This window comes from Telopea speciosissima, chromosome 2 (assembly GCF_018873765.1).
Source record: "Telopea speciosissima isolate NSW1024214 ecotype Mountain lineage chromosome 2, Tspe_v1, whole genome shotgun sequence".
Taxonomy (NCBI): Eukaryota; Viridiplantae; Streptophyta; class Magnoliopsida; order Proteales; family Proteaceae; genus Telopea; species Telopea speciosissima.
In genome coordinates, this window is record NC_057917.1 from 12,548,913 (window position 1) to 12,565,912 (window position 17,000).

At 38.8% G+C, this 17,000-nt stretch overlaps 1 protein-coding gene across 1 annotated transcript; it reads right to left on the bottom strand.

Annotated features, from left to right (window-relative positions):
- Window positions 1-5,151: 5,151 nt before the first annotated feature.
- On the bottom strand, window positions 5,152-7,368 carry LOC122650460 (transcription factor FER-LIKE IRON DEFICIENCY-INDUCED TRANSCRIPTION FACTOR-like). Its single transcript, XM_043843875.1, has 4 exons — window positions 6,853-7,368; window positions 6,392-6,592; window positions 5,610-5,783; window positions 5,152-5,256 (listed from the first exon to the last, which is right to left on the bottom strand). The coding sequence occupies exons 1-4, from the start codon at window positions 7,366-7,368 to the stop codon at window positions 5,152-5,154; spliced, it is 996 nt and encodes a 331-aa protein (XP_043699810.1).
- Window positions 7,369-17,000: the final 9,632 nt, after the last annotated feature.

Sequence of the window (17,000 nt, forward strand, 5' to 3'; positions counted from 1 at the left end):
AGAGTCCAACCATGCCAATTATAAGTATAGAAGACTCAGTTCCTAATTGAGTCAAACATTATTGGACCTTATTTGGTTCAAATGTTGTGAGATTGTGAACGGTTAAAATATCTAGAAAGAGTTAGAGAATTAAGTTGTAGTACTAGAACAATAAATATCCCAATCCATAAATAGTTCAAAAAGAAAATGGTTAAGGTTATGATTTTACATTATTTCAAAAGGTTTATAAAAGTCTTAAAATATTAAATCTTCTTCTTCCAACCCATGGTTTCCATTTTTCTTTTTAAATTTTAATTTAGCTAATTTCTCTTCCTGGCTGAAATATCACTGTCCATTTTAAGAATACAATCTTCAATGGATACAGAATTTTGATGATCTTTTAAATGCTTTAGTCTCGTGTTAACTCAATCATCATTTCTGTCTCCCAATTCTACAAAATCACTTGCTACAAACTACAAAGCTATCTATCATTGCTCCTTCATTGTGTATTTATTAGTATTTTTTTCTACTATATTGTCTCTCATTTTTCTATACCATAATACTGTATGATATGCATAAATATCTATTGAAAAGAGCCAAATAGTTGATACTATTTTGTACATTGAGAAAATTTCATTACCTTATAAAACCAAAAGAATTTGTTCTCAGTCACTTAACAAATGCTTACACATGCATTTGCACGTACATATTTACTAGTATAAACCATGCAACGATGGTTATTATATTTGTTGTGGTCGGTTAGACAATTTATTTTTATTTTGATCTTTCCTTCGTTTTAATGCTCTGATATTATAAACTCACAGTGAGAATAAGGACTCACCTTTCAATTAATTCTCTGCATACCATGTATCGTTATATAATATACAAGAGCGTATGAAAGAGAATGATGAACAAGAAGCCAAGATGATCAACAATTAATGTTTAATCAATAACAGCACCTTCATCCACGACTGCACCTACTTACAGAAATCCTTCTTTTTGTGTTGAAATAATATATTGGTAAGGTTGGCGAAGGGTAGAAGGAAAGAAATCCGGCCACCTCACTCCTGCCCGAGCAGGGGTGAGGGGATCTTTTCCCACCTCATTTTGTTCGGTGCTGTATATGCAGCCCAGACAGGGTGCTGGACAAGATTTCTTTGGAAGAAATCCTCTCCAGCGTGTCTGACCCTCCACCACATGCAAGTATCCAATGACTAGAGGGCCTTTGGGGTTAGGATGTTAAAATCAAAACGAAACTATAAAATCGTTTAATAAATGATTCGGTTATGATTTTAAAACTAAGACCTTTTAATTAAATGATTTATTCTTATAAATCTACTCTCATAAACATATTGTAAGAAATTATTTAATGGGAAAATGTTCTCTGTACTGGGGGAAGGGGCAAGATGCGCCCAGACACATGGGGTGGGGTAAACTGGCTTGTCCCCTAAATGACCAAAATGACACGTCCATCTTGCCCCATGTGTCTGCATGCAACTTGCACCCCCATATGTTCCCGGGTAGAGATCATCCCTTATTTAATATAAGGGGAACAGCTTTCTATGAGGAACCACAAGGGTCACACGCACGCGGCAGCCAATGAAAGCCCGCTGATGGGGCAGGTTTTTTGCCTTTCATAGGTTACAGGGCAATTGTTTTGCCCTCACTCTGTTTGGGTGTGACTTGCGCTCCTCTCCCCACCACCCACCCCAATAGAGAACATTTTCCTTTAATATAAACCTACTTTCATATAAAAAGACTTAAATAATTGCTTAATATAAATTTACTCTATTTTATTTCATAGTTTTGGATGTATACTTTTAAAAAAAGCATAAATAATTTCATAAATATGGGGTGAAGACATGAAGTTGTCGAAGATTCAGGAGGGTGATATTTTTTTAATATATAAAAAAAGTAATCGGTTTTAGTCAGTATAAACGGATAAATGGTTAAAATCAAAATCGAACCATTTATTAAACAGTACACAATTCCAGTGTAAATGGCACAATTCAATGTTGATAAACGGTTCCGGTTTAATTTTGACACCTCTTATCAATTCCTGTATAATATATTTTAATTAATTTTTAAGAAAATATTAGAATTTCTCTTGCAACCAAATGGAGCCTTAAGTCTTAATGTTAATTGAGAAATCTGAAAACATCGTGGTAGCGATAACACTAGTGGGATGTTCACTAGGTCCAGCTAGCCTACTTAAACCTGCAGCTCCGGTAAATAAATGGGCTGATATATGGGCTTGGCCTTATGGGTTTTGCCATAGAGCCCAGACCCGACAAGGCTTTCAAAAATCTATCTAAACCATGGTTTGAGGAATCGGTATCATATCGGTCGATCTGGCCGATTAGCATCGGTATCGGTGGAGATCTCGTATCAGTGGATTAGTACGGCCAAAGGTAAAAGTGAAAAAAAAAAACCTAAATTTTTATTATGAAAATGGATCCGATCCATAACGATACGGTCAATCTGGATCGATATCAGCAAAGATCAATACCGATACCGATATCGATTACTAAAACCCTATTTTAAACTCATCTAAACCTGCCCATCCTTCCTAGTGATCGCCAAATTTGCATGCTTTTTACTATTAATTGAATAACTAAAAGGCATGCCTAAGTTTTTCTTGTCTAGCAAGATTAGAAGGTATCTCATAGTCTGCAGCCATCAGGTTTTGCTAAAAGGAATATAGTGATGTGGTAATTTTGATCATATGAATATCTAGGAAATGTTTTAATTGGCGTTGCTCTTAAAGATAGTCCTAGATCTGCCCTCTTTTCTGAACGTACAACCATGAGGTTAGATTGTGCTGATTTAATCAAATGCGCTAGTCATCTTTCTAATCCCCTTAAATTGGAAAAAAAAAATGCTATCAAAAAAAAATTGAAAAATTTTACCTTTCATCCAAGACATTTGGAGCTTTATCTCTAATTTTAATTCTGTTATATTTATGCATGTTTTGAGGTCTGCAAAGTCTTCTGCCCATCTTTTAGCTCTAATGCATAATTTTAGACACAAAAAAAGGCAACATGTCAAATATAAGGCTTAAATTCAATCATACATCCTTCCATGTGTTGGCATACTCCTTTGTATTTTTAACAATTTATTTCTGTTAGAATAGAAATGCTTTATTTTTTCTTTCCCAGGATTTTCAAAGTTGTTTTGACACTAGGTCAACTCAGTTTTGATTGAAATTAGATATTTCCCATCCATAAAATTTCAACTCTATCCAATACATCGGATAACTATTTGATGTATCAAAAAATGACCAACCAGTGGATGAGAGACATGTGGCAGAATCCTACTGACCAACCCAGTTGCTGGAAAGAACGACACATGGGGGTGACCATTCCTTTGACAGCCAAGGAACCGCCCCTAAACACAACCCAAGGATAGGTGGAAAAAACCATCACACTACAAAAGATTCCGGTCCCCACTAAGGAACACTCCACCTAATTAGGGGAGGAACCGTCCCATCATCGCCACATGCCAAGGGTTAGGGACTAGGGAGATCCCCAACCATCTCAATAATTGCCCAAAGTATAAATATTAGCAGGGACCCAGGTACAGGGATTTGAACTCATTTTCTTATTGCTCTCTCCGTACCCTTTCTACCATAAAGTATCTATGTGTCAAATTGACTTAGGCATCAGAGAGTCCCCCCTCAAAGTCCGCTCTCGGACTCTTCAATGTCCTTTCCTCCTTTTGCAAATCGTCCATGTCACCAGGAGACTTTTCGGCGGCAACACTATTGGTATCCTACAAAAGAAGTTCTCTCTAGACTTGTAGAAAAACTTCTTCCTAACTAAAATTAAGCAAATCTATTGCATGTTTTATATTATTTGGGGAAAAGGTTTTAGCTTGCATGGGTGCTATTTCCAAATCAACACGTTCTCTATTTTTGCCACGTGGAAGAGTGATTGGAGGGTTCACTTTGCCACATGTCAAGTTTCAACCTTAAAACAATTAGCCATGTGGCAAAATATAAATAATATTTTTTATTAAATTCAAACTTTTAAAAATAATTGGTTGAAAAGACAAAACATTGAAGAAAATACAAGGGGAAATGCCAATAAATATAACTAATATGCTTGCATTGTCTCTGAAATTTGACAATTGCGCATTCCCTACCATACCCTGTCTGTCTAGTAGTTGCCACATCATCAATGCTCAAGGCACAACTAGGTGGCCTGTTGAGGAAGATGTATCAAATATACAGATTTTTTTTTTCTTTCTAAATTATACAATAGATTATAGAATATTTGGACTATATACTTAGTTGTGCCACATAGAAGGGTGATCGGGCATTTTCTATTGTTGAATATCTAGATATTTGTTTGGATTGGCCACAACCATACACTGCCTCATGTGTTGACAGATTTTCCTTGTATTTTTAGACATAAATTTATTTTTTCTTTCTTTTCGGAGGTTTATTTTGCCACTTCACCAACTAGGCTGAAAATTACATTTAAACAAGGGACTTCAGAGTCTATCTATCTACAAAATTTGATGTCCATTTGACTTGCTTCGTGGCAGATACATATACTTCTAAGGACTCGTCCATAAGAGAAGCTGCTTCATTGGTACACAAACCCATACCTTCACCTTTTGAGAGAGGGAGGAGTTTTCACGCCTGTATTAGGCAATTGGCATAATTCCTAAAGGTTCCATTTGGTAGCAAAGGAAATTAAATGGAATGTAAATGATATTTACAAACTTAAAAAAGAAACTTTTGTAATCATTAGATTATATAATTATATCATTAATTCCAAATCATTCCATATTTAGTTATAAAAATTCATTTTAATTTGTATCTAAATCTCTAAGCTTTAAAAAGTAAAATAAAAATTACATCTAAATATGGCAAGAAATTTAAATAATTTATACAATCATGTTGGATAGTGATTACCAAAGGTTCCTTTTTAAATTTACGAAATTTTCACTTTCCTTCCCTTTAATTTCCCTTGCAACCGAACGGAGCCTAATGGTTCTATGTATAATATTCAGTAACTCCAAAAAAAGGATCAAAATACTATTACAATCTTGTAGTGTAGGAATAGCGAGGAACAATGGTCCCCTTCCAAGAATAAGAATCCAAAATACGGATAATGCCTAATTCTATTCTTCTATTTCAATATCCAGAGAGAGAGAGAGAGAGAGTCAAGAAGCTACTGGGGTTTTGAATTCAAATCCTTGGTTGAGAAGAGCCCCCGTCACCCATATCTTCAGTGTGGACATGTTCATCTCCTCCCCACCTTCTTTCACCTGTTAAGTTCACCGACTGAGGGTTAATTTGTTTCTACTTCTACAATATTGAGGATTTGGATTCTCTGCGACCATCGTGCTGTGCTCAACCCACATGCCCCCATGTGGAATTAATATCGATCCAATGGATGGTAGATGGCGATCTTTCAAATTTTGAAATTGTCGTTCAAAATTCAAAAATACTTAACCATCATCTATCAACCATTGAATCGATATTAATTTCATGTGGTGGCCTGGGGTTGAGTTCAGCACAATGGCAGCTCAACCCCAAGCAGCAGAGGATCCAAATCCCAACATGTATAACAATGATAATAATCAATTAATGAAGAGCAAAGAAACAGGCTTTTACTTACGTTGACCTTAAATGTCATAACTGATCTCTCAGAAGCGACAGCGAAGTTGGATCTTTGAACATCGAATCTTGTTAGGGACTCAAGTGCTTTGTGAAGAGCTACTACCACTCCTTCTCCATTGTTGCATGCCAATCTCACGTAATACCCTCTTTCCTCTTCTTGGAACACATCCATCTATATATTTCATATGATATTTAAATCAAATTAATACCAATTAATCTTCTTGTTAATTTGTTGGTATTCCACACATAATTATAATCATAACCATGGAACTAAATCTTGGTTGAAACTAATCCAAATTTCTGAGTTGTCTGAGTTTCGAGCCGGGCTGAAACGAATTCCATGATCAAAATCTAGAATTGAGATCCGACATGCCTCAATTTTGAGCTTGGCCAAAACGAAGCCCAACTTTCGACATTGGATCTCAATCCAAGGAGGCATAGAGTCGAAACCCAGTGTTGAAATCTTGAAACAAGATCCAACATATCTCGATTTCGAACTTAGGCAAAAACGAAACCTAGGATTGAAACCCATGTTCAAAACCCAAGTTTCGAAACCTTGAAATGAGATCCAACATGCCTTGGTTTCAAGGCTGGGTTTCGACTCTGGGTTTTTTAACCCAGGGTCGAAACCTCGAAACAAGATTCGACATGATCGAAACTGACCTTGAAACCGAGATTTAGAACCTTCATCATATTTGTGGTACTACATCAATCAAAATTTTTTTTGGCAGGGAGAGATCCATCAATGAAATATGAAGAATATATATATTATGCACAAACCTGCACTATCTTTTTGCAGCTTGGTTGATTCTTCTCTCCAGCTTGGGCCTTCTTTAGATTATCACCCAAATCTTGTGGACTCCCTTCTCCACCTTTTAGCGATGATCTGAGCCCTGCAATTTCTGCTTTTAAGTTCCTAGCTTCCATTTGCAAATCTCTCACATATTCTACTGCATCTCCTACAATGGAAGCTGTGTCCATCTGCAGTCACCAACCATAATTAAAACCCACTCACAGCCTAATTAAACGAAAAGCCAAAAAAAAAAAAACAAAAAAAAAAAAAAAAAAAAAAAGGTTCACATGCATATGAATCACACTTCACAGTTTCACAGTTCTGGTACCTATTGAGGTAATAATCCCACATCCGCTGTGGGTGCTGTTGTGAGACTATCAAGTATAAGAGTTACAAGAGGCCACCCCACTTTGAACCAATTAGTTTTAAGATGGAAGCTTAATAGTACCTTAGTAATATTAGGAACCAAAGAACGCAAAGCATAGAGCTTCTCCTTCATTCGACCCCTTCGCCTTCGCTCTGAAACTAAGGTCTTGGAACGATCAGCTTTCGTTGATCCTTGTGGCAGCCCATTGTTTGTTGTCACCGACGAATCGTCTTCGTCGTATTCGTCGTCTTCCATTTCGAATCCAACGTCTTCACCCACCATTGGCAATCCATTGAGAATATATTCTGGATCTGAAGTATTGAGAGAATTAAAATCAAACAGGTTTGTTCCTTGTGGAGTAGTGGTAGTAGAAGTACTAGTACAAAATTGATTATTATTATCAACCAAGCCACCATAGAACAAGAGCTCTGCTGCTGCTGTATCATAAGTTGTTTGGTTGAAATTAGTGATGGGCTCTGCATTTTGTCCTCTGATGAGATCGATGTACTGCCCAAGATTGCCTTCGTTGTTGAAATCATGAAATCCATAATCTTCGTTTAGTTGAATTGAAGGGTTTCGGAATGAATGATTATCCATTTCTTGCTCTTTTTCTTCTTCTTCTTCCTATGTTATTAATATAAGATAACAAGAAAGGAGGACAACTTTGATAACGCATGGGGGTGGTGTTTAGCTTAATCAAGTTGATTAATTTGTTATTAATATAAGATCATAGAAAAATGATAAATTTGATAGCGTAAACGCCTCCTCCGTCATGTTAAGGTGGTCGCTTCATGCCTTCACGTAAGGGTGTCAAAAGTTGGCCCGAATCAATGAAATCGAATTGGATCGATGAAATTGGTTCAAACAAAACCAATATGAGCTTATTGGATCATGTTTTGGATTGGGGTTTTGTGACACTAAATCCAAATTGGACCGTACCGAACCCTAACCAATATGACCCGATAAGAAACTGATACCCGGCCAAAATTTATTAAAATACATATTTTTTCCATACTTGAAGATTTTCATCCTCTCAAGTGTAAGAATCCAACCGTAAAACATGGGCGATGGTATCTTTTTATCCTCTCAAGTGTTGGGTGGACGATTGGATTCTTAAGTGTGGTGCAATGGACAATGCACCACACTTGAGAGGATAAATTTCTTACTTATGAATATATTTGCAAGGTATACCAAACCTAATCCGAAGCGGAACCAATAGCAACTGATAAGAGAAACCATTAAGAGGCCAAAATTGACTCGAAACCGGTGTACCCTTATTGGATCATGTTTTAGACTTGCACTGAAAGTGGTGAAACCGAACCGACAGTTCAAACCGACCGATTGACACCCTTACCGGCATCACCCATGTAGGCATCACCCGTTTAAATGAAGCCCTTAATTTGTATATGCAAAGATGAAAGATTTTCTCTTTTATTGGCAATGCATGGGGTCATGAGTTTTCTTTACATCATTTGATCATAATTTACGTAGCTTCTACCTCTAAATGTCAAATCTGATGGTCTTTTAGTGGCCCTTAATGGAGCTGTTTCATGCACGTTTGAGATTAAATATCTTTGATTTTTCATTCTTTCTTAGATATTTGAAGAGGTTTGATGCTCATGAGATCATGCATGTCTCTGACGACTGGTGTGAACTACGAGCTTCATGCTTGATTGAAAACTCGATACAGCATTTGTCTCATAGTGACCGAATTGAAGAACTCTTGATTGATAAGAAGAAGACTTCAGAAATTGGCTTGGGCTTTAGCTAATAAAAATTTAATTTAGGGTTTTGCTAACCTCAATAATTCGTGGGGGGAAAGAGGATCACTTACGTTTTCTCAGAGTGTTTATTGACGTTTTGAACGACATGCATGCATGGATCTTGCTCCACCATGACTACTGCATAACTTCATCCTTGATTGTCGTAAACTATTGATCCAGTTCAACAGCATTCATTCAAGTCTGCTATACCCCCTCCTCCTCCGAGGGGGGTGAATGTTCACGTACGTGAGCATATGTGAACGATTTACAGCCGTTCAGATGAAACATTCCTATAAAATGGATTCCATCTGAACGGCTGTGAATTGTTCACGTACGTGAAGATTCTCTACACTCCCCTCCTCCCAAGAAATACAACTCTACAGCCCATGAATGAACAAGCCAACAAGAGTGCATGCATGAGCACATCTGATTTTTTAATCTGTGTAGAACTGGCATGTAACTTAGGGCAAGAGATAGTTGCCTGGTCGTATAGCACCTGCACCAGCACCATGGAGGCCAACAAGAGTGCATGCATGAGCACATCTGATTGAATGAGATTTTTTGGTTCATTGAGGTTGAGCGTGCGGTAATTTCACGTGGTCCTGTGTCTAGGCACAAGAACCACGAATGCGACCAGTTAGCATTCTTTTTCCCAATTATCATAAGAGGAAAAGTATGCTACCTGGTCATGTGACATGTGTGGCTCCTACTCCTAGACAAAGAAGCGCGCGAAAGTACCGCACTCCCCCTCCCCTCCCCCCCCCCCCCCAAAAGAAATAAAAATTGTCATCTCTTGCCCATGTGCTATGTGCGTCCTCATAGAGGCCCAGACAACAATCTCTTGCCATTATTATAACTACCTCAATTCATAGTTGGAAAACTAGTTTTTGACTTGAGCGAGTCACTCAAGTTGAGTAAAGAAACATGAAACCTAGCCAGGAGTCATGAAGACCTGTCTAGGTTTAAGAAATGACCAGACTAGGTATGAGTTTCCATTGTAGTTTTTGCCCGAGTCAATGCTAAACTCACCAAGTCTACTTTTTTAATTTTTTTATTGGCCCATATATTATTCATAGACCAAAAGTTTGGTTTACAACTAAACAAAACCCTAGGATTTTGGTTTGTTGTCTTATATTCTATCTCTATTTTTTCTTCTAATGTGCAAAACAACCATAGCCTCAGTCCCTACTCACCTGGAGAAGGAGAAGAAGGAAGATATTAAAAAATGGAGAAAGAACGCTACCTGTGTACGTGTGGTGCGCTGCACAAGCATCTGTGCCAATGGATGAGCATGCCTGAGTATCCACCTAGGGAGCAGAGGCATCATCTCACGGTGCCCTGTGAGAAGGCGTAGAAAACACCACCAAATAGAGATTTTTTTCCCTTATAATTTATTTGGATTGTAAAGTTGAAGATAAATAAATAAGGTCTCGAAGGTGGGGTTTTGAGGCGTTACATGTGTTACCATACTTTTGGGCCACATGGTTGTCTAGGTACACCCATGCCATGCCTTGATTAAACTGTTGTGTTATTCTATTTTAGTTTTATCGGTACTTCATTTTCTCCATTGATTTTCTCTCATTTTATTTTATTGCAATCTTTGTACATGAATATAATTTTTAATCCCAGCTCTGCTTCCTAACAAGTCAAGTCCTTGCATTGTACAACAATGTGTGGGTTTGGAAATGGAAATCCTTAAATAAGAGCCATTTTCATTGTATCGCTGACAATTCCTCTCTAATGTAATATGTACACCCCACAAAATAAAATGAAGGGGGAAATATAGTAAGATACAACCACCCAGTAGCAAATCAGACATGGTAGCATATACACTAAACATAATGTTTGAATAACCTCCAAAAGGAAAATCTACTCTTTCTACCAAAAAACCTCCAAAAGGAAAACAATATAACTGTTGTAATTTGAGTTATGAGGGTATTTTTGTCTTATTTTTATCCTTTAGGGGTATTTTTGTACTTGAGTCTTCTCTCTCTTAGTTGCTACTTTCCCTTTCATATGGATAATTTGAGGGAACTTGGCTCTTGTCCTACAGTGGCGGGAGCTAGAGCGTCCAACACCGCCTTGCGATTGCTCCATGTGGCCATGTCCTAATCCAACGGCATTATTAGATTTGGCCCATTATTTTAATCCAGAGCCCTCCCATGTACCTCTCTCACCCGCCCAGATCCCATTAAACCCAACCTGGTATATTTGGAGAGGGTCCTCATTTCGTCTCTTAGTTTTGCTTGAGCAACGACAAACCCTAGGGAGCTCTCACCATCTCCACTGGTTGAACGGAGAACGGCGAACGGCGAATGGCGAAAGGCGACCGACGACGAAAGGTTATGTGACTCTCCGCTCTTCTTCTCTCTCCTTTTCTCTCTCTCTCGGATTTGGCTCATGTTCGTTCCTGAAACCCTAATGAGGGTGCTATTTGGCTCATTTTCGGTGGAAGTTTCTGTGTGTTTCTATGTTTCCTTGACATCCCTTATTGAAGTTAGAGATTTAAACCGATGGAAAACAACCAAGCATCATATCCATCACTCTGTTCACAGAGATCCGCAGGTTCAGGAAACTCTCCTACACCCTCGATTGCCCTCTACTTGGGATAATAGTGGGTAGGGTGGGTCCTCCTAATCTGCTGGTGTAGTTGTGAATCACTGAATTGGTGAAATCGGAAAAGTGGAATGGCAAACAGAGACTAACTATGTTCCTTTGTTGAGAATTTAGAACCAGAGTCGTAAGTCAAAATTGAAATTGAAATTGACAGTTAAAAACCAAGTTGAATAGAAAATATTCTGTTTGGTCTTGGTTTTGAAAATTTTATTCGATTTGTTTCAGTTTTGATTTTTAGTAATTATTCAGGAACGAAAATGAGCCAAATCCGAGAGAGAGAGAGAGAGAGAGAGAGAGAGAGAGAGAGAGAGAGAGAGAGAAGAAGAAGAAGAAGAAGAAGAGGGGAGAGTCACATTACCTTTTGTCGCTGGTCGCCAGTCGCCTTTCGCCATTCGCCGCCGTTTGCCGTTCTCTGTTCAACCAGTGGAGATGGTGAAATCTCGCTGGCTTGTTTGCCCTCTTCTAATTATTAAAAGGGGAACAAAATGCTACCCGATCGTGCACAATGCATGGCTCCCACGCCTAGACACAGAAACCATCTTGAATGCCTGAAATTTCCATCTTTATATGGGGTAAGATAGTCATTTTTTCAAACCACGCTAAGCGCACTATGGATTTGGCTCCTGTCCTGCAGTGGCGGGTGCTGGAGCGTCCAGCCTAGGGCTGCAAGTTTGGCCCAGTCAGCCCGAACCCACCCTGAGCCCGAACAGGGCCTGGGCTAAGATTTCTGGCCCTAAGGGCGGGTTAGGGCCAGAAATTCCTGGCCCTGAGTCAGGGTCGGGTCAGGGTTGAGACCTCGGGCTCAGCTTGACCCTGATTTTTTACCCTGGTTTTGGCCCTGAAGAAATTTCTTTATGTATTAAAGAATAGAAACTATTATTCATATAAACAAGGGCTTGGGGCATTTGGTAGTTTGTGTTGTGTAAAAATCAGTTGCTACCAAAAGGTCTTTTGTTCAAGCCTCCTCTCTCACAGTCTCACATCTTCTCTAAACTAACTATTTTAATTTAATTATTGCAGGGCCATTAGGCCAAGCCAGGGCCAATCAGGGCGGGCTTGGCCCGTTAGGGTCAGGGTTAGGGTCAAGGTGTTTAGGCCCTGAGTCAGGGTCAGGGCAGGGCTGGGCCCAGGTAAGGGGACTCAGGGTTGGGCTAGGGTTTTAAAAAGCCCGACCCAACCCAACCCGACCTTGTTGCAGCCCTAGTTCAGCCCATGGAAACCACCCAAAAACGGGGGGTGGGGTGGTCATTTCACAGGTGGGTCCCACCTGTGAAATGACCACCCCACCCCTATTTTTTCTGTCATTTAGCTGGGCTGGACGCTCCATCTCCCGCCAAATTCGGCGCACTACTGGTTAGCGTTCTTTCTCCTTATTAAAAATTTAAGATTACGTAGAATATAGTTTAGTTTAAGAGACCTTCGATATAATATTCAACGGATACAGACAGATTAACGAGTGTATAATGTATTAAATTATCGTTGGAAGGATCTCGATCAGCGTCTCGAGTGTATAATGTATTAAATTATCGTTGGAAGGATCTCGATCAGCGTCTCGAGTGTATAATGTATGAGCGGAAACAGCGAGGAAGCGGTGGCGAAAATGATCGATTTGGAAAGCGAGGAAGCGGTGGCGAAGATGATCGATTTGGGCAGCAAGAGGATCGATTTAGGTCTCCACCGTCGCGGTATAATTATGATTATGGAAAGTTCAGAGATGAACCAAGCTATGGTGGAGGTGTTGGTGGTGGGATGCATCGGTCGAGATCTTACGGTGATGTGAACGAATCGAGACGGGAGGAAAAGAAGCCACCTACTCCACTCAGGGACATGAAGCCCGAGAGGATTTTGGGTAAGATTAGTCCGGTTCAACGACTTCTTGATCAGTTCTTGGCTTCTCGTCCCACGGGCTTGGCTAAGAACAATAGAATGGTGCTTATTGCTCTATACCCCATTGTTAAGCCCGAGAGGATTTTGGGTAAGATTAGTCAAATCCTTGTTGCTTAGCTCTCTTCTTCTTGCTTCTTCAATCTCTCTCTCTCTCTCTCTTGCAACACCTTGTGTTCAGCAACGTAACATCACTCAGGCAACAGTGTAGCAGCGGTGGCGGCAGCGCCCTCCAGCGGCTTATACTCTATTTCTTCTTCCATCGCCCTCGCTTTCGATCTCTTCTTCAATCTCCCTCTCCACTTTGGAAACCAAGGTTTGTTCGGCATTCAGAGATTGAGAATTTTGGAAACCAAGGCTTTCAACTGCCTAAGTCGAGGAGCCTAGCTTCCATGGGTTCCGCCCATGGTTCGTAATCTCGAATCAGCTCGGTCGATATTGGCCGGATCGGATCGGTATTGGTCATGAATGAGCCTGAGATATGGCCGATCCTATCCAGGTTTCATGGAACGGTGGTTGGATCGGGTAACTCGTTGGGATCGGCCGATCCAATCCGATACAGATGACTAAAACGGTTAAACATGTTTCCTTGTTCTTCGTCTTGAATCATTGAAGCAAATACTCCCAGATTTGGGAGCTTCAAATCTTTGGAAAATTATGGGGGTCTTACCGTTTTTTTACTGGGGAATCGATTAAGGAAAAATTTATTCAAAGTAAACATTGATTTCATCCCTTGGAGATTTCATTACATTGGTTGGTTAGGGTTTTAAAACTCAGATTTGTGATTTGGAGATTTGGGAGTCTCAAATCCAGGAGAAAAAAGGGGGATATTATCCTTTTAGATTCGGTAATCGGTTAAAGTAGGATTTAATTCCATAAAAACATAAATCTAACTCCTCTCAGGTTCCCTGCCCGATCAAGTTCGTAAGTTCCTCTCATAGGGGGCCGGAAATGATGACCTCACCCTTGTTCGAACACATTGCCCGGGTGGGGTGAGGTCGTCATTTCCACCTTCCCTATGAGAGAACCTACGAACCTGACCGGGCAGGGAACCTGAGAGGAAAAAAATTCATACCATAAATAGGGATAAGGCGGCGATAATGGTGGTAGTGGGTGAGGTTGAGAAAGCAAATAAAGATAAGTTAAACAAAGAAATAGGGATTAGGATATAAGTTGGCGATAATGGTGGTAGTGGATAAGGTTAATCCCGCAAACCCTGTGATTACCGTTTTTTTAAAATTTTAATATAACTTGTTAATCTTTTAATATTTTTTCTGGGCGTAGACCAATCCGATCCCGATCCCGGGATTAAGAACCTTGATTCCACCGCCAATTCTGCTGCTACAGTTGGATTGTTTTATCAAAAATATTTTGGTCTTTGGAGTTCTAGGGTTTCTTGCAGGCCCCGGGAAGGGCTCCCCATGCTATGAAATATTTTTTTGGTAAAGACGCTATAAAATATCAAACATGCGGTAGCTCTTTAGAAACCAAATTTTTTATGGACAAGTAGACCGCCTGGTCTACTATTCACTTATTAAATTTCAACCTAAATGAAGTTTGTCAAGTGTAAGAATAGACCTTTGAAATATGATTGCTATATTGGTGTAAAGTAGTGGTTGGAATACTAGTAGGTGTGCATATATGAAGATGTATGCCAATACATGGAAGAGTATTGATTTATTACTATTATTTTTATTTAATTTTTTATGATGGGGTGGGGGGATCCTAAACTAGATGAGGAATAGCAGGTCTATCTAGGGGTGTAAGTGAATAGCCGAAATCCGTTTTCATATCCATGTTCATATCTGTTTAGCACTATCCGAATCCGTCCGAAAGCTAAACGGATGCGGATACGGATAAGCTATAGCTATCCGAAAAGCTATATTTACATGTAAACGGATAAAATATCCGATCCATATCCGTATCCGTTTAGCACTATCCGAATCCGTCCGATAGCTAATCGGATGCGGATGCGAATATTGCACTATCCGAGCCGAATTTGATCCGTTTAAAGCCATAACGGTCTATCGAACTCGAAACCTCCTGGGGGCTAAGCTCAACTCCTACACTAGCAGCTGTTCTTGTATTGATTGAATTAAGTTTGGAAATTAAATATGTGGCTAATTCAGATCGTGTGCTCTTTATCTAACAGTTGGACCAGTCACCATGGTTTGAGGTATCAGTATCGTATCGCCTGTATCGGGCGATACATATCGGTTTTGCAAGCGATCAATCTCAATACCGTGCTAATACTGTATCGATGACATGGTACGAACAAGGGGTAAAATGGTCCAAAAACCTATTTTTAAAGTAGAATCAGGGGCAAATTTATCTTATTCAGTAGATCCATGTCGATACCAATCCAATATCGTATCGGTTTTTGGGTTGACCGATACCGTGCACTAAAACCATGATAGCCACATCATCACTTGTCCATGTGACATAATAATAGTGGATAGTGCAGAGAACCTTTAATTTGAGAATATTTTGTCAAAAACTTTGTGTAGTCATGTTATGATATTTTATTTAATTTAAGCAAATAGTTATTTTTTTACATATGTCAAAAAAAAAAAAAAAATTTTGATGCAACATATGTCAAAGTATTTATGTTAACTAAAACATTCTTTTCAAATTACCAAAGTACGGAAAAAAAATCATTCTCAAACCTCAACCAAATCAAATGGACACTAAAATACAATTTACAATTAAGCGTTAAGTTTGATCCAACAAACACTGTCATGTAGTAGAAAATCTCTTTGTCTGGTAACATGTGGTAATATCTTTGTAAATTTGGGAAATCCTATCATAAATATAGCACACTTGTTTTTGATGATATTTTTTCATAACCTGTTTGTTTCTATGTAAAAAGGTAGAAAATGAAGATTTTTCCGCTAAACTAGTATTTCCAGGAAAATCTTGAACGGAAAAAAAAACCAGTTCACATAAAATATCAGTTGCATGAAAACTTTTACAACGAAAAATGTAGTTTATGAAAGAATAAACAAATCATATTCAAGAGATATAGCTGAACCATCCATCCATCTCTGTTGACATCAAAACTGAACCGAGCAAGTATATCTTGATTAAAACCTTGAGACAGTTTGTAAATCATAAATTGCAATTCAAGATGAAAGCTTCATCCATCTAATTGATCTAGTTTTAGGCACGACAATCTTTTGATCCTTTGTTAAGCTTGATATAAGGTTTAAAACTTGGAACCGTGTGTGTGATTCTCTTCAAGATTTTGATTCGATTTTATTTTTAGTAATCCTGGAATCAATCGGATTTGATTAGAATCAATGGGAATCGATTCTACCAAAAGAAAAGGGGAAAGCAATTGGCCTCGGTCCGAATCAGTCAAAATGAAATTGGGGTCAATCAATTCCTATTTGAATTGACCAATTCTACTATTTGTTTTTGTTTTTTTTGGACTATCCTAATCAAGAGCCCATGGCCAACAAGCCAACTACACCTAAGAGGGGGAGGGAAAGCTAAGAGACCAGCCAACAAATCTACAACTATCAAGGAGGAGAGGGGTAAGAGAAATGGTACCTCTTTTTTTTTTTTTTTTTTTTTGGTAAAAAGAGAAATGCTATCTTAATATGACACAAATGTGACTAGGAGAGTCAAACCCATGACCTCCTGGGGGGCAAGTACTTCAATCAACAAGTCAACAACCAACCGATTGAAAGTCAACATATGAATAGGAAACTTTGCGGTTTGCCTATTCATAAAATTTTAACATCACCACCTTATCACATGGCAAATATAAGCATATTGACTAGGCATTTTTTTCTAAGTTTCCTAGTCCAAGAACCCCAAAAAATAATGGAGTTGATAACGTTGTCAAGAGTTGGTGTGCTTTTCACGTAATAATTTGCCATTTGGTAAGCAACTGATCAATATTAGAGTGAGACGGTGTTATAATGGCACATTACTGTCAAATTTCAATATAAAATTAGCATG